The sequence below is a fragment of the Pristiophorus japonicus genome, chromosome 17 (assembly GCF_044704955.1).
Source record: "Pristiophorus japonicus isolate sPriJap1 chromosome 17, sPriJap1.hap1, whole genome shotgun sequence".
Classification (NCBI taxonomy): domain Eukaryota; kingdom Metazoa; phylum Chordata; class Chondrichthyes; family Pristiophoridae; genus Pristiophorus; species Pristiophorus japonicus.
This window is the reverse complement of record NC_091993.1, coordinates 111070354-111082595: the sequence shown is the minus strand read 5'-3', so window position 1 is coordinate 111082595 and position 12242 is coordinate 111070354. Positions and strand designations below refer to the sequence as shown.

At 43.5% G+C, this 12242-nt stretch overlaps 1 protein-coding gene across 1 annotated transcript in view; it reads right to left on the bottom strand.

Annotated features, from left to right (window-relative positions):
* LOC139227916 (acidic mammalian chitinase-like) overlaps positions 1 to 12242 on the bottom strand; it is a 43530-nt gene that overhangs the window by 2425 nt on the left and 28863 nt on the right. The window contains exons 2-9 of the mRNA XM_070859066.1: positions 6586 to 6615; positions 6297 to 6498; positions 5313 to 5369; positions 4484 to 4649; positions 4029 to 4153; positions 1914 to 2040; positions 1603 to 1785; positions 596 to 712 (exon numbers count right to left, since the gene is read on the bottom strand). Coding sequence (XP_070715167.1) covers positions 596 to 712; positions 1603 to 1785; positions 1914 to 2040; positions 4029 to 4153; positions 4484 to 4649; positions 5313 to 5369; positions 6297 to 6373 — 852 coding nt within the window. The 5' untranslated portion in view covers positions 6374 to 6498; positions 6586 to 6615. The remainder of the gene's footprint in view (positions 1 to 595; positions 713 to 1602; positions 1786 to 1913; positions 2041 to 4028; positions 4154 to 4483; positions 4650 to 5312; positions 5370 to 6296; positions 6499 to 6585; positions 6616 to 12242) is intronic.

The following is a 12242-nucleotide window of genomic DNA, read 5'->3' as shown; positions in this document are numbered from 1 at the left end:
AATATTTTCTGTAATGACTATAAAGGCAGATATTCCAAATATCATTGATATTGCTGTATTGGTATCTCTGAAGTGAGTCATTACAGAAACTGTCTCTGTTTCTGTCACTGAGTGTATTTTAGCCGCAAAGAGGTGAGTTGACAGAAATATGAACTTCTCTCGATATTTGTGTGTAAGGGACTAAATCAGAAATAAAAGCAGCGGTTCAAACACTTCAAAAAAGATGTCGCATCCATTTTAAATGAATAGCCACTCAAACCGCTAATTCACCAGGCATTTGGGACATGAAGGAACTGTTTTCATTCTGTTGTCTCACTGGAAGCTTTCGGTGTGTTTTTTCCTGGCCTCATCGCCAGGATGAAAGACCAATGTTAGATACATTTTACAACTGTGCAGAAGTCTTTGAGCGCAGAATGCTCCAAGCATCCTATAACTAATGGTGTAATGACAGGGAATGTGTGTTCCAGTTATTCAATCGATCAATATAACAAAATGATTCTAATGCTTACTCGCACAAGCTAGTTGTATATTACAATAAATATTACATCAAAGCAACAAATAAAAGGTGTCGAACAGCAGAGTTTATCGAAGTTACCTTGTCTCCAAAGCTTTGCACATTGTCATATCCAACCCATTCATTTCCTTTATAGGCATACGGAACCATCTGAGCAGCATCCCATTTCATGGTGGCACCATTCAAAAATGTGCAGATCTGACAGAAGAGTGAGACATTAGGCTACAAACATCGTGGGACAAATCATCAGTGGTTCGCAGTGCTCTACGTGATGTTAACGACCTTACTCACGTCATTTTTCATTGTTTGTTTTATTCAGCTATCATTTTCTCTCAAATATAATCTTGAAACAGGAGGCACTGTTCTTTTCTGTTGCTGCTGAAAACTATTTTAATTCATATTCTGAATATGGTCTGAGCAAATGCTGACCAATACATCCTCAGATGTTCATTAAGTAGCACTACTTTTTCTTAAAAGGTTATGAATGATTCCTCACACTGCAACTTCCCAATCTGAGGCTGTGAAGGAGCCAAAGAGGCACCTGGACTTTACTCACAGGGGAGATAAAGAGACTGGCTGAAGAGATGACATCAACACCAACTTCTTTACCCATTCTGTCAGTGGGTAAATAGTACAAGAGATCGGGATACAAGCTGGTAAGGATTGACTGTAATCTTTGTACATGAAACCCTGGATGTTCCTTTAAGGGGGGGAGGGGGGGTGAGGGAGGGGGATATAAAAGATTATATCTTACCTCTTTATATAATTTCCAGGACTGACAACAATGGCCAGAGGAAGATAGTCAAGTGCCATCCAATGATGAAAGGTGTGGCATTATATCTCTGTTCATCAGAGTATCATGACACAAATTTGAGACTTCCATCACCTGAACATCACAAAGGTAGCACAGGCTTTTCTGATACATTATAATATGTTAATTAATCTACCTCAGGAAATTCGTATGATTGCAATAATGCAGATGTTGCAGTAAAGCTTGAGGTATTTGGGGGTAGAATGTGGTACTTGGTTATTTTGTATTTAAAAATATAAGATATTAAAACATAAAGAAACTGCATCAGTATCAATACCTCATAATAGGCCAAAAATCCAGCCTGTCTGGTGTACTTCCCAGCTGGTCCAGGACCTGCTGTTGGGGCTCCAAGCCCAGTGTTGGAGGAGGCCAGTCTCAAGGCATGGCCATATGTAGGGAATCCAACATTCAGTTTCTCTGCAGGAGCTCCTTTATCTTTCCAGTATTTCATTGCATAGTTCTGCAGAGAAAGCATTAACATTCATGTTCACGCAAGAAGGACTCTGCAAAACCTCTGGTAAAAGATAGTTATCTATTTATAAATGGAAATAATTAGCATGATGGGCTTCTATTTTCATGAGTACTTACCACATTGAAGTACAGGTTTGTAGTGTCTTGGTTATTTGGGAGAGGATAAAGAGGGCTATTTTCTCCAGTGACATGGCTCCAGGGACCAAAAAAATCGTACGTCATCACATTGAAAAAGTCCACGACTCTGTATGAGAAAAGATCCAAGTTACACTGATACTTTGTTAAACAATCACACTACACATTACCAGTTCAACCACCAGGCTCACAACCACCTGCCTCATCATGAATCCCCTGAACCCAACTGGCTGGGGTTTTATTGAATCTTGTGAACATCTTGTGAATAGCTAAGCCACTCCCAACTCAATAGCTCTACCAACCTGTGAGCATACTCACAGGTGCATACGTTACATTGATGTTCTCGCTCAAGGGGCCAAATGGCCTGCTCCTGCTCCTATTTCTTATTTTCCTGGTTGCTAAATTTAATGACAATGATCTGAATCATTACACAAAGAAGTTCTGACAATTGAAGCTATAGAGCAAAGCAAAGAAAGATGCTGCATTTAAACAGGACCATTCATGACCTCGGGACATCCCAAGGTACTTTGCAGCTGATGAATTACTTTTGAAGTGTCTGAAACTACATTAATGCTGTTGTCTGAAGGATAAAATGATGGCCAGGGCACTGGGAGAACAGTTCTTCTAATAGCGCCATGGGACCATTTCCATCCATCTGAGAAGGTAGACAGGACCTCAGTTTAACATCTCATCCAAAGAATGGTAGTGCCGTGCTCCCTTGGTACTGCACTGGTGGGACAGCTGAAATTATATGTTCAAGTCCTCAGGTGGGGCTTGGTCTGACCAGAGGACTGTACAGCTTGATGTGTGCCATGTGACATTTATGTCCAACAGATCAGAGCAGGGTCTTTACCTTCATGGGATCTAAATGAGAACACAATACCAAGAACTATAGACTGAAAGATGATTGAAGAGGGAGTCTTAATGTGTGGACAATTCCTATATCATTTAGACATACCTTTCTATTCATTGTTATGGTGCATTTTAACTATAAATTATTTCCTTATTATCAAAACCCATTATTCATGTGTCAGGATGTCAAAACTGAGGGAGTGTTCCACTGTTCGAGATGTTGTCATTCAGATGGGATATTATGCCAGAATGTTCCTTCTCAGATGGATGTAAAATATCCCATAACACTATTTAAAGATGAGCAAGGAGTTGTCCTTGTATCCTGAACAATATTTATCCCTGAATCATCACCACCAAAAAAACACAAAATATCTGGTTATTATCTCATTGCTTTTTCTGGGTCCTTGGTGTGAACAAGTTGGTGCTGCATTTCCATGAACTGTAACATTGACTACATTTGCCATTCATATTTTATTACTCATGGAAAGAAAGAATCATTTTCTTTCTCAGCATGACTCACGTTGTGAATACAGCACTGATGGGATATTCCCAGTCTATGTCCAAACCATCAAACCCATAACGTGCAAGAAGCTAAGTTCAGATTTTATGAATGGTTGTCAAATTGGCAAATACTGACCTTCTCTCCTTCACCCGCCCTGCACTCTGCCCCTCTCTTCTTCACATTCCCTGCTTGCAATCAGGAATCAGAACAGCAATACCAAGAACATCTTTAGCATCTCTAACATTGCCTCAGCTGGGTTCAGCCAACTCAAAGAAAAATTGAGAAAGACGAGTGTTTATATAGTGTCTTTCACAATCACCGGACATCCCAAAGCGCTTTATAGCCAATGAAGTACTTTTGAAGTGTAGTCACTATTGTAATGTAGGAAACGCGGCAGCCAATTTGAACACTGTAAGCTCCCACAAACAGCAATGTGATAATGACCAGATAATTTGTTTTTTAGTGATGTTGGTTGAGGGATAAATAATGGCCAGGACATCGGGGATAACTCCTCTGCTCTTCTTTAAAATAGTGCCATGGGATCTTTTATGTCGAGCTGAAAGAGCAGATGGGGTCTTGGTTTAATGTGTCATTCGAAAGACAGTTCCACTCAGTACAGACTGGAGATGGAACCCGGGACTTTCCAGGGCTGTATGGCCCAGATACTAACTAGTTAAATTTGCTGAACTACCAAGGAAGCACAAAAAATCAGAAAGTCCTGTAGGACTGGCATGGATACTTACTGTCCAACCTGAGGAACCTCATAGCCGGTATCAATGTTGCTCTTCCCACCAGCAACTGCAACTGAGAGCAAGAGTCTTGGAGTCCCGGAACTTTTCCCCTCAGCCTCGAAGGCTGCCATCATTTCCTAAAAGTTGAAAGTGAATAAAGGTTCTCTTAGCAACTGGTCCATGCAAAACAGAGGGTTTCAATCACCGACTAAAGAATTATAAAATGTATCCATGCCCAAGTGTTGCATAATAATGTATCGAATACAAGGGTATAGCCAGAGGTAGAACCAGGTTTCAACGGAGCCTAGATGGATAGCAGTTATTGCACAGAGTCACAACAAACATTTTTTTCTTATCACAGTGGTTAATGAAGCTGCGATTAAAGTGTTTTGCGAAGTAAATACATATATGTCTACTTTGAATATTCCATTTACATGGAATTGATGAAATCGTATTTTAAATCCCACCTGTGTCAACAGAGTGTAGAGATGCTTGTCTTGTGGGGGGCTTCCTCTTGACCCGGGGTATTCCCAGTCTATGTCCAAACCATCAAACCCATAACCGCGCAGGAAGCTAATCACAGACTTTATGAATGTTTGGCGAGTTGCTGATGAGGAAACCATAGCGCTGAATCTGGAGGAGAGTAGAATGTTAAAGAAAAATCAGAACACCGTCATGCCTTTTGCCATTTAATCACTCCTCCCATCACCTTTCGCTGCCTCTGTACTTGCTTAAAACCTGTTACATCTCTAACTTTTTCCAGTGCTGAGGAAGTGTCATTGGCCTGAAACCTTAACCCTGTTTCTCGCTCCACAGAAGCTGCCCGACCAGCTGAGTGTTTCCAGCATGCTCTGTTTTTATTTCAGAACAATGCATTTTTGATTTCGTCATTTCAGCCTGTACCTTAAAGAGCTTCATAACTTTTATCATTTCAAGAAATACCAGGAATTTACAAAAATATAATTGCTAAGTGTTGTATTGTTGCTGCTCTCAGTAATCAGTTCAATCAATCTTCACCAAGTGTATTAACTTGAAATGATTCTTTCTGAAAATGTTGCAATCTTTCCTTTCAGACAAATATCAGCCCCTAAATATTGTTTGATTTACATTTTACAGACAGCTCAGCTTAATCTCTCATTCAAGAAATACTATAAGCTAATCTCCGATATATTGATCTAAAACTGCATGGTTATCATTGTCCACAATATCTGTCTGTCCCCAGTTCATTTTGCATCACAAGCAATTGGAAAAGAATCACTTTTCACTCAATACCAAAATAAAATATTTCCATCTTACTTCTGAGTTCCAAAGTTCCAGCCTCCGATGGACAGAAGTGTCTTAAGGTTTCCATTTCTGTTGTAAAATTAGAACATAAGCAAATGCATTTAATAACACTTCAGTAATTGCTGAAAATCGTTACTGTTCTCATCTTTATCAGCTTTCTCCTTGTGCTGCTGAATTTGGTTGAATGGAAGTACCTGAATGCAGAACACACATTTACTGACAAATCTCTCTGCACCACATTTATGCAGTTTCCAATGAACATCACCTGTCTTGCTCTGGGAGCAAGTTTTCTAGCTGTCCTCTAAAGCAGAGTAGGGAAAATGACAAGAGAGGAGTTTTAAAACAGGGGGACAGATCACTAACAATTGGGGATACAAAACTGGGGCATGGTGGGGTTTTTTGTGAAACTATGAGTTGATCTGTGCCTTTGTAGCTGTCTGGAACAATTAAAATGCATTAAATAATGTCATCTCACTCACCCGGTGTTGGTGAGTAGACTGATTGTTCCAGCTATCTCTGATACCCAGTGTCAGTGTACATATGCAGGTGTGTACGCACTGCACTTTGCACGGCACACATGTATGCATGTGCTCCAGTGTACTCTGAGATTCAGAAGCAAGTGCAAAGTTCAGTGCATGTGACAAGTATAATCTAGCTGCACACCCATTAAAACAACTTGTTACTTTGATAGACCGGCCTAAGGGTTGCGCATTGCGTTGTTGAATGAATAGGTGTTTTTGTTTACGTGGTGATATCATGATATGCTTCATTCCACATTGGGCATTGTCAGAACCATTGGGCATTGACTCAATCTCCACCTGTGAGACGCAAATCGTAACCCAATTCTACACATATATCACCTCTCTGGCTGGGTCAGACAAGTTACAGTTATATATAAATGGGCACAATTTTGGAATATAAAACAAAATATAACACAGACATCAAACAAAGCTTATTATTTCAGGTACATTGTCAATATTTATAGTATAATTATACTTGTTTTTAAGGGAATTGAATGAGTGGTAGAGAGTAACATCGTTCCATTCATAGGTGGCGATTTGATTGTCCTTCATCCCAGCAAAAGCGTAGATCAGATGTGTGCACAAGCAAGGGTCCACATTCTCCGGCTTGTACTTCCCCGCTCCTGGCCTGTACTGAGCCCAGTTTGTAAAGTAACAAACCAGTCTGTAGGCAGAGCCTGTGAGTGGGGAGAAATGGAAATCAGGACAGTGCTTCCACACATTACATTAAAATAAAGGAACGCTTGAAATACACAAAGACTTACCCAGTTCCAGGCACGCCAACAAGACCACCACTGCAATAAAGGATATAAAGTAAGTTTTAGAATTATGATCAAAATATGCTTAAAGATTCAAGGATACACAAGGATGCTATTATATGTGTGTTAAGGAACTCCAAAGAATCTATCCTTGGCACAATCCTTTACCTCATCTATATGCTGCCCTTTAATGACATCATCCGCAGACATGGGGTCAGCATCCACATGTATGTTGATGACATAGGCTCTACCTTACCACCAACTTTCTTGACCCTTCCAGTGCCCCTGTAGTCAGATAACTTATCCAACAACCAATCTTGGATGAGCCACAATTTTTTCCGAATTTGTCATCTACGGCTCCCATTCCCAATTTTGCCACCAAATCTTTCCTGGCTACTGTCTCAGGCTGAACCAGACTGCTTGCAAACAACGTGCCTATTCAATTCCAAGTTCAGCTTCCAAACCTATATTATCTCCATCACAAAGACAGCCTTGAATTTGAGAAAAGAGTCTTCACTTTGTTCTATTCCCCATTGGTATCTTAGAGCTAAATTTTCTGAAAAATCTTACAACATCGAAAGTAATGAAATGGTAAAACATGTTTACCTGTTGCAACCAGGAGCTTTGCCATCTTGTAACTGGTGTGTTGTGGAGATCAACTCCCTCTTTTATACACTGAGTTTATTTTAGTGATAAATAATCCCATACGTTATTGTATGTTATCACTGGAAAAAGACCAGTCTTAATGGAAAAATAACAGTTCTTATCTTACCTACATAATGTGATCTTTACCTTCTCTTGAATAACACGTTATTCCCTCGGCAATGTCATCTAGATTGCCAACCTTCACTGTAACCTCAAACCTGCTTTTGGACTAAAAACAGAGGCTTAGGGGGAGGGGGAGCGGCCTACATTCCTTTAATGCGGGATGGGGAGGAGCAGGAAAGCTGCAGGCTCCACGTCCAGGTAAGTATGGGGGCCTTCCTGTTGGTTAGCATCACGTTGCGCTGTGCAAGTTCAGCACGGAGCGAGTGAAGCGCCGGGCAATTTGGAAATTGTAAACTGATCCGGCAAGACATGCGGGACCCTAACTTAAATGAATTATTTCCCCCTTTCAATGTTCCCGACGTGTGCTCCTGACACCAGCACAGCCAGTTAATCCCATGCAGCGAGTGCCGCGCTTCCAGCCGGAAATGTGCACATGCTTCCTGCCTGCCATATTGGGAGCATAATAGGCCATTTAGCGCCTGAAAAACTGGTGCTCTGCAGCTGAATTTCTGGGTCACAGTGCCCTGAAAACTTAGGAAAAAATCCAGAACAATATGTAAACCTGAAGATAAGGTACATGTAAATGCCAAGAAAATGGTGGATAAATAAAATGGAGGATGTGCAACAGGCTCCTGGGGTTGTATGGCCTACTCTTGCTCCTATTTCTTACGCCAGGGAAATATCCTTAACATTTGCCAGGTAGGCACAAATTATGGTGATAACAAAGACTGTCATCACAGGCCTGCTTATCATAGAATCATAGAAATGATACAGCACAGAATGAGACCATTCGGCCCATCACGCTGCATGCAAAATTAAGGGCTAGATATTCCACTTTTTTTGCATGCTTAACGCCCACTTAACACCCATTTTACCACTGAAATGACATATAACACCCATATATCACCCATTTAGCCACAAAATGGAAACTGACGCGCATTGTTCGGAAACTTATTGCCGAGCATTACTTTCCCCATGTGCGTAACACTGGGAAAAAATAATACCGCCCGCCCAGTTTTTTTGGGCAGAATCATCAGAATGGGTGAAATCAATGCCCATAATATCGTCCAGCGTTCGTTTCCACACAGAATTAACGCAGAGATTCAATTATACTGACCGCCCATCTTTTTTTGTCGTAAAGATCACATTTGCTGAAACTAACGGCCATGAGATCGCCCAGTATCACTTTCACCACCTCACACACATATCGCCCACAATATCACTCGCACAAAAAACCGCCCGGGAAAAGTGGAACTAACTGGAACTGATCACAGCGTTATAGACGCCATGTTCTACATCACATGTCGTATCATTTGAAAGGCTACTCTGCTTCAACCTCGGGGGAATTTGGATGTACTCTCGAGGTCTTTGGAGGTGGTGAACATTTGTACAAATATCTTTACCATACTGTGAACGTTTGGAATTTAATAGGTGTCTTCGTCGGGACATTCCTTCTTTGTGACCAATCGGTGGAAAACAGAGAGTTCTTGATGACCAATTTTTGCAGACTCGAGATGGCCGAAGGTACGCACCACAGCATTATTTGCCCAATGTAAGACATGCCAGACTGATGAGGAGGATCAGATGCCCCACAAGTACAGGGACAAGCGGTCTTACCTTGACTTTCCCGACACCACCTGCGTTCGGAGACTGCGTTATCACTGAGGCATGTCAGCTCATAAGGGGAGATCTGAAACCTGCCAGCACCATCAGTACTGCACTGTCCGGCGAGGTCAAAGTCACCGCGGCACTGTCGTTCGCCGCATCAGGTTCTTTTCAGGCCTCAGCTGGCGACATTTCCAGTCTGACTCAGCATGCCACACATTGCTCCGTTAGACAGGACGCACGCAGGAGGGACTTGATCAGCTTCTCTATGACCAGGGAGGCACAGACTGAGAGAACTTTAGGATTCTCCAGAATTGCAAACTTCCCTGAGGTGCAGGGAGCAATAGACTGTACGCACATCGCGTTGCGGGCACCTTTTTAGGTCGCAGAGGTTTTCAGGAACCGCAAGGGATTCCACTTCCTTAATGTCCAAATCGTTGTCAACCACCAGCAAATTATAATGGCAGTGAATGCTAAATTTCCAGGTAGCATCCATGATGCTCACATTCTGCGTGAGAGCACTGTATCTGACTTGTTTACCAATCAGCCACAAGGTCAATGCTGGATGCTTGGTGACAGAGGATATGGCCTCGCTACCTGGCTGATGACTCCCCCTGCGTGACACCCACACCAAAGCCGAGAGGCAATACAACAAGAGCCACAGAGCCACTCGCAATATCGTGGAGAAAACCATTGGAGTGCTTAAGCAGCGCCTGTGCCTGGACCACTCAGGAGGCGAGCTCCAATATCACCCTGAGCAGGTAGCTCAATTTGTGGTGGTGTGCTCCATGCTGCACAACTTGGCTATCAGGAGGGGACAAGAATTGCCTGAAGAGTCTGACAGTCTACCTCACCAGAGAGGAAGAGGAGGACGAGGAGGTGGACGCTGACATCGGGCCAGACAATCAGGCTGACGCTGAAGCCATGCCCCCGCCCCCCTGTAGACCACATGAAAGGGCCCATGGTGGCATGATAGAGCTTTACGTCAGGAGCTCATCAATGAGCACTTTGCCTGAAAGAACGTTGGTGTTATTTACAAGACTGACACACTGCAAGACCATCAGCAGGCCGGGGCCATCAGAGGGAGCAGCGTGTGGTGGCATACCACTGCATGAGGGTGACGGCTGCGAAGTCCGGTCGCTGATTGCAGTGTGGGCAGGCACAGCAGGAGAGGCAAAGGAGAGGCAAGAGTTTGTAGAAGGAAGTGACCAGGGCCCAGGAGAGGCGTAAGTCTGTGGCCCAGAAGAGGCGAGGGCCCAGGGGCAGCATGGGCCAGCCCACACTGCGATATGTGCGCGCTCGGTCCGTGCAGCAGAGCTGGTCGCCAGTCATCTTGGGTAAACCTTGCCACTGGACCAAGACCTTGCTCTGTCAAGTCCATGTGGTGACTAGTGTGCAACGGCCACCACATATTAAAAAAATCCAAGCACAGGCATCTTCCACCCTCCAAGATGTAGTTCGGGATCTAGAATATTAGGTCCTTCATTGAAACACCTGTGAACTTATTCCTTTTTAGCGTGGAAGCAATTCATCTTCACTTCGAGGGATTGCCTATGATGATGATGATGATGCATCACCTTGGTGACAGTTAAAGTTTAAGTCGATTGAAGTTAAGTGTAATTATACCCTTTGATATTAAGGAATCACCAGCGTGTAATGGTGCAGCTATCTGAGCCAATGCGCAACAAGGTTTTGTTAAATAAAAAACATTTAAACCGAATATTTGCCGGAAATCATCAGTATTTCTGTAAAAACCAACCCCCCCCCCGCCTCCGGCTTCTCTTCCCTACCTCTACACCTTCCCCTCCTGACTTCAAGCTGCCTGACCGAGGAGCTCCTCAGGCAATGCTTCATTGGGGGGGGGGGGGGGGGGGGGGGTGACGGCCGAACTGCTGCTTGGACGGATATGGGAGAGGACGGTCCCAAGGTGGGAAAGTGCTCCGAGCCAGAAGCAAGATGTTGCTCCTGGCTCTCATGTGTTGTTAGCAATGGGGGTGCGGCACCTTGGGGTGCAGTGTCGCGCTCCGGGACCACTGGGAGCCCTCTGCCACCAGTGTTCCTGGCTACCAGCTCCAGTGCCTCCTTCATCCTTTCCATGTTATATCTTATTTATTGGCCAAAAACTCGGTGCCATCTATGCTCTTAGTGCTTCGTAGGCTTTTTGCTGCTGGTGAATCTCCCTCGTGCCTCCCACAACAGCCAAACAAGCACACACCATACCCACAAACACCTTCAGTCCCTCTCAGCTCCCTTTCTCTCTGTCTCCTCTTCTGTAATGATGACCCTTGATCTCCTGAATCGCGGGAATCGAGCGTTGCCATGCCGTTGCTAAGGACGGCGACACTTACTGCAGAAGGTCAGAAAGATTTAACGCTACCGCACATTTCATATCGCTCGCGGTAACGCCCAATTTCAAAAATGCAGACTAGGTGCTTTGAGAATGGGCGAGAAGCCGGCGATCTGTAAACCCATGTTTACCGCCCACGCCGGAAATATCACCCATTTTTGGGCGATCTGCACAAAAGTGTAAAATCTAGCCCCAAGTCTCGTTGCTCAAAGTAAAGATTGGCGCGCTAAATCAAGCGTTGATGGCCGAGCTCAATGGCGTTAGACTCAAAGTGCTAAGCAATATCAGGTGCAGTCTAATTGCCACCGGCTCTTTCCAGTTCTTAAACAAAGAAAGGCTTACATTTATATTGCACCTTTCACGACCACAGGACATCTCAAAGTGCTTTACAGCCACTGAAGTACTTTTGAAGTGTAGTCATTGTTGTAATATGGGAAACGTGGCAGCCAATTTGCGCACAGCAAGCTCCCACAAACAGCAATGTGACAATGACCAGATAATCTGTTTTGTTATGTTGATTGAGGGAAAAATATTGGCCAGGACAACGGCGATAACTCCTCTGCTCTTCTTCCAAATAGTGCCATGGAATCTTTTATGCCACCTGAGATTGGATTAACGTCTCATCCGAAAGATGGTACCTCTGACAGTGCAGAACTCCCTCAGCACTGCACTGGAGTGTCAATCGAGATTTATGTGCTCAAATCCCTACAGTAGGACTTGAACCCACAACCTTCTGACTCAGAGGCAAGTGTGCTACCCACTGAGCCACAGCTGACAAAGTTCATTGATGCTGCAGAACCTCATTCTAGTGTAGCACTTTGATATTTGTGAGAATAAAAATGTCACTAATTTTTAGTAGCCACAGCACCCCAGCGACTAAACAACCTTTAAATGATTGAATTCAACTGTTGCACATTGTCAAACTGACAAGGAATCAGTGAAA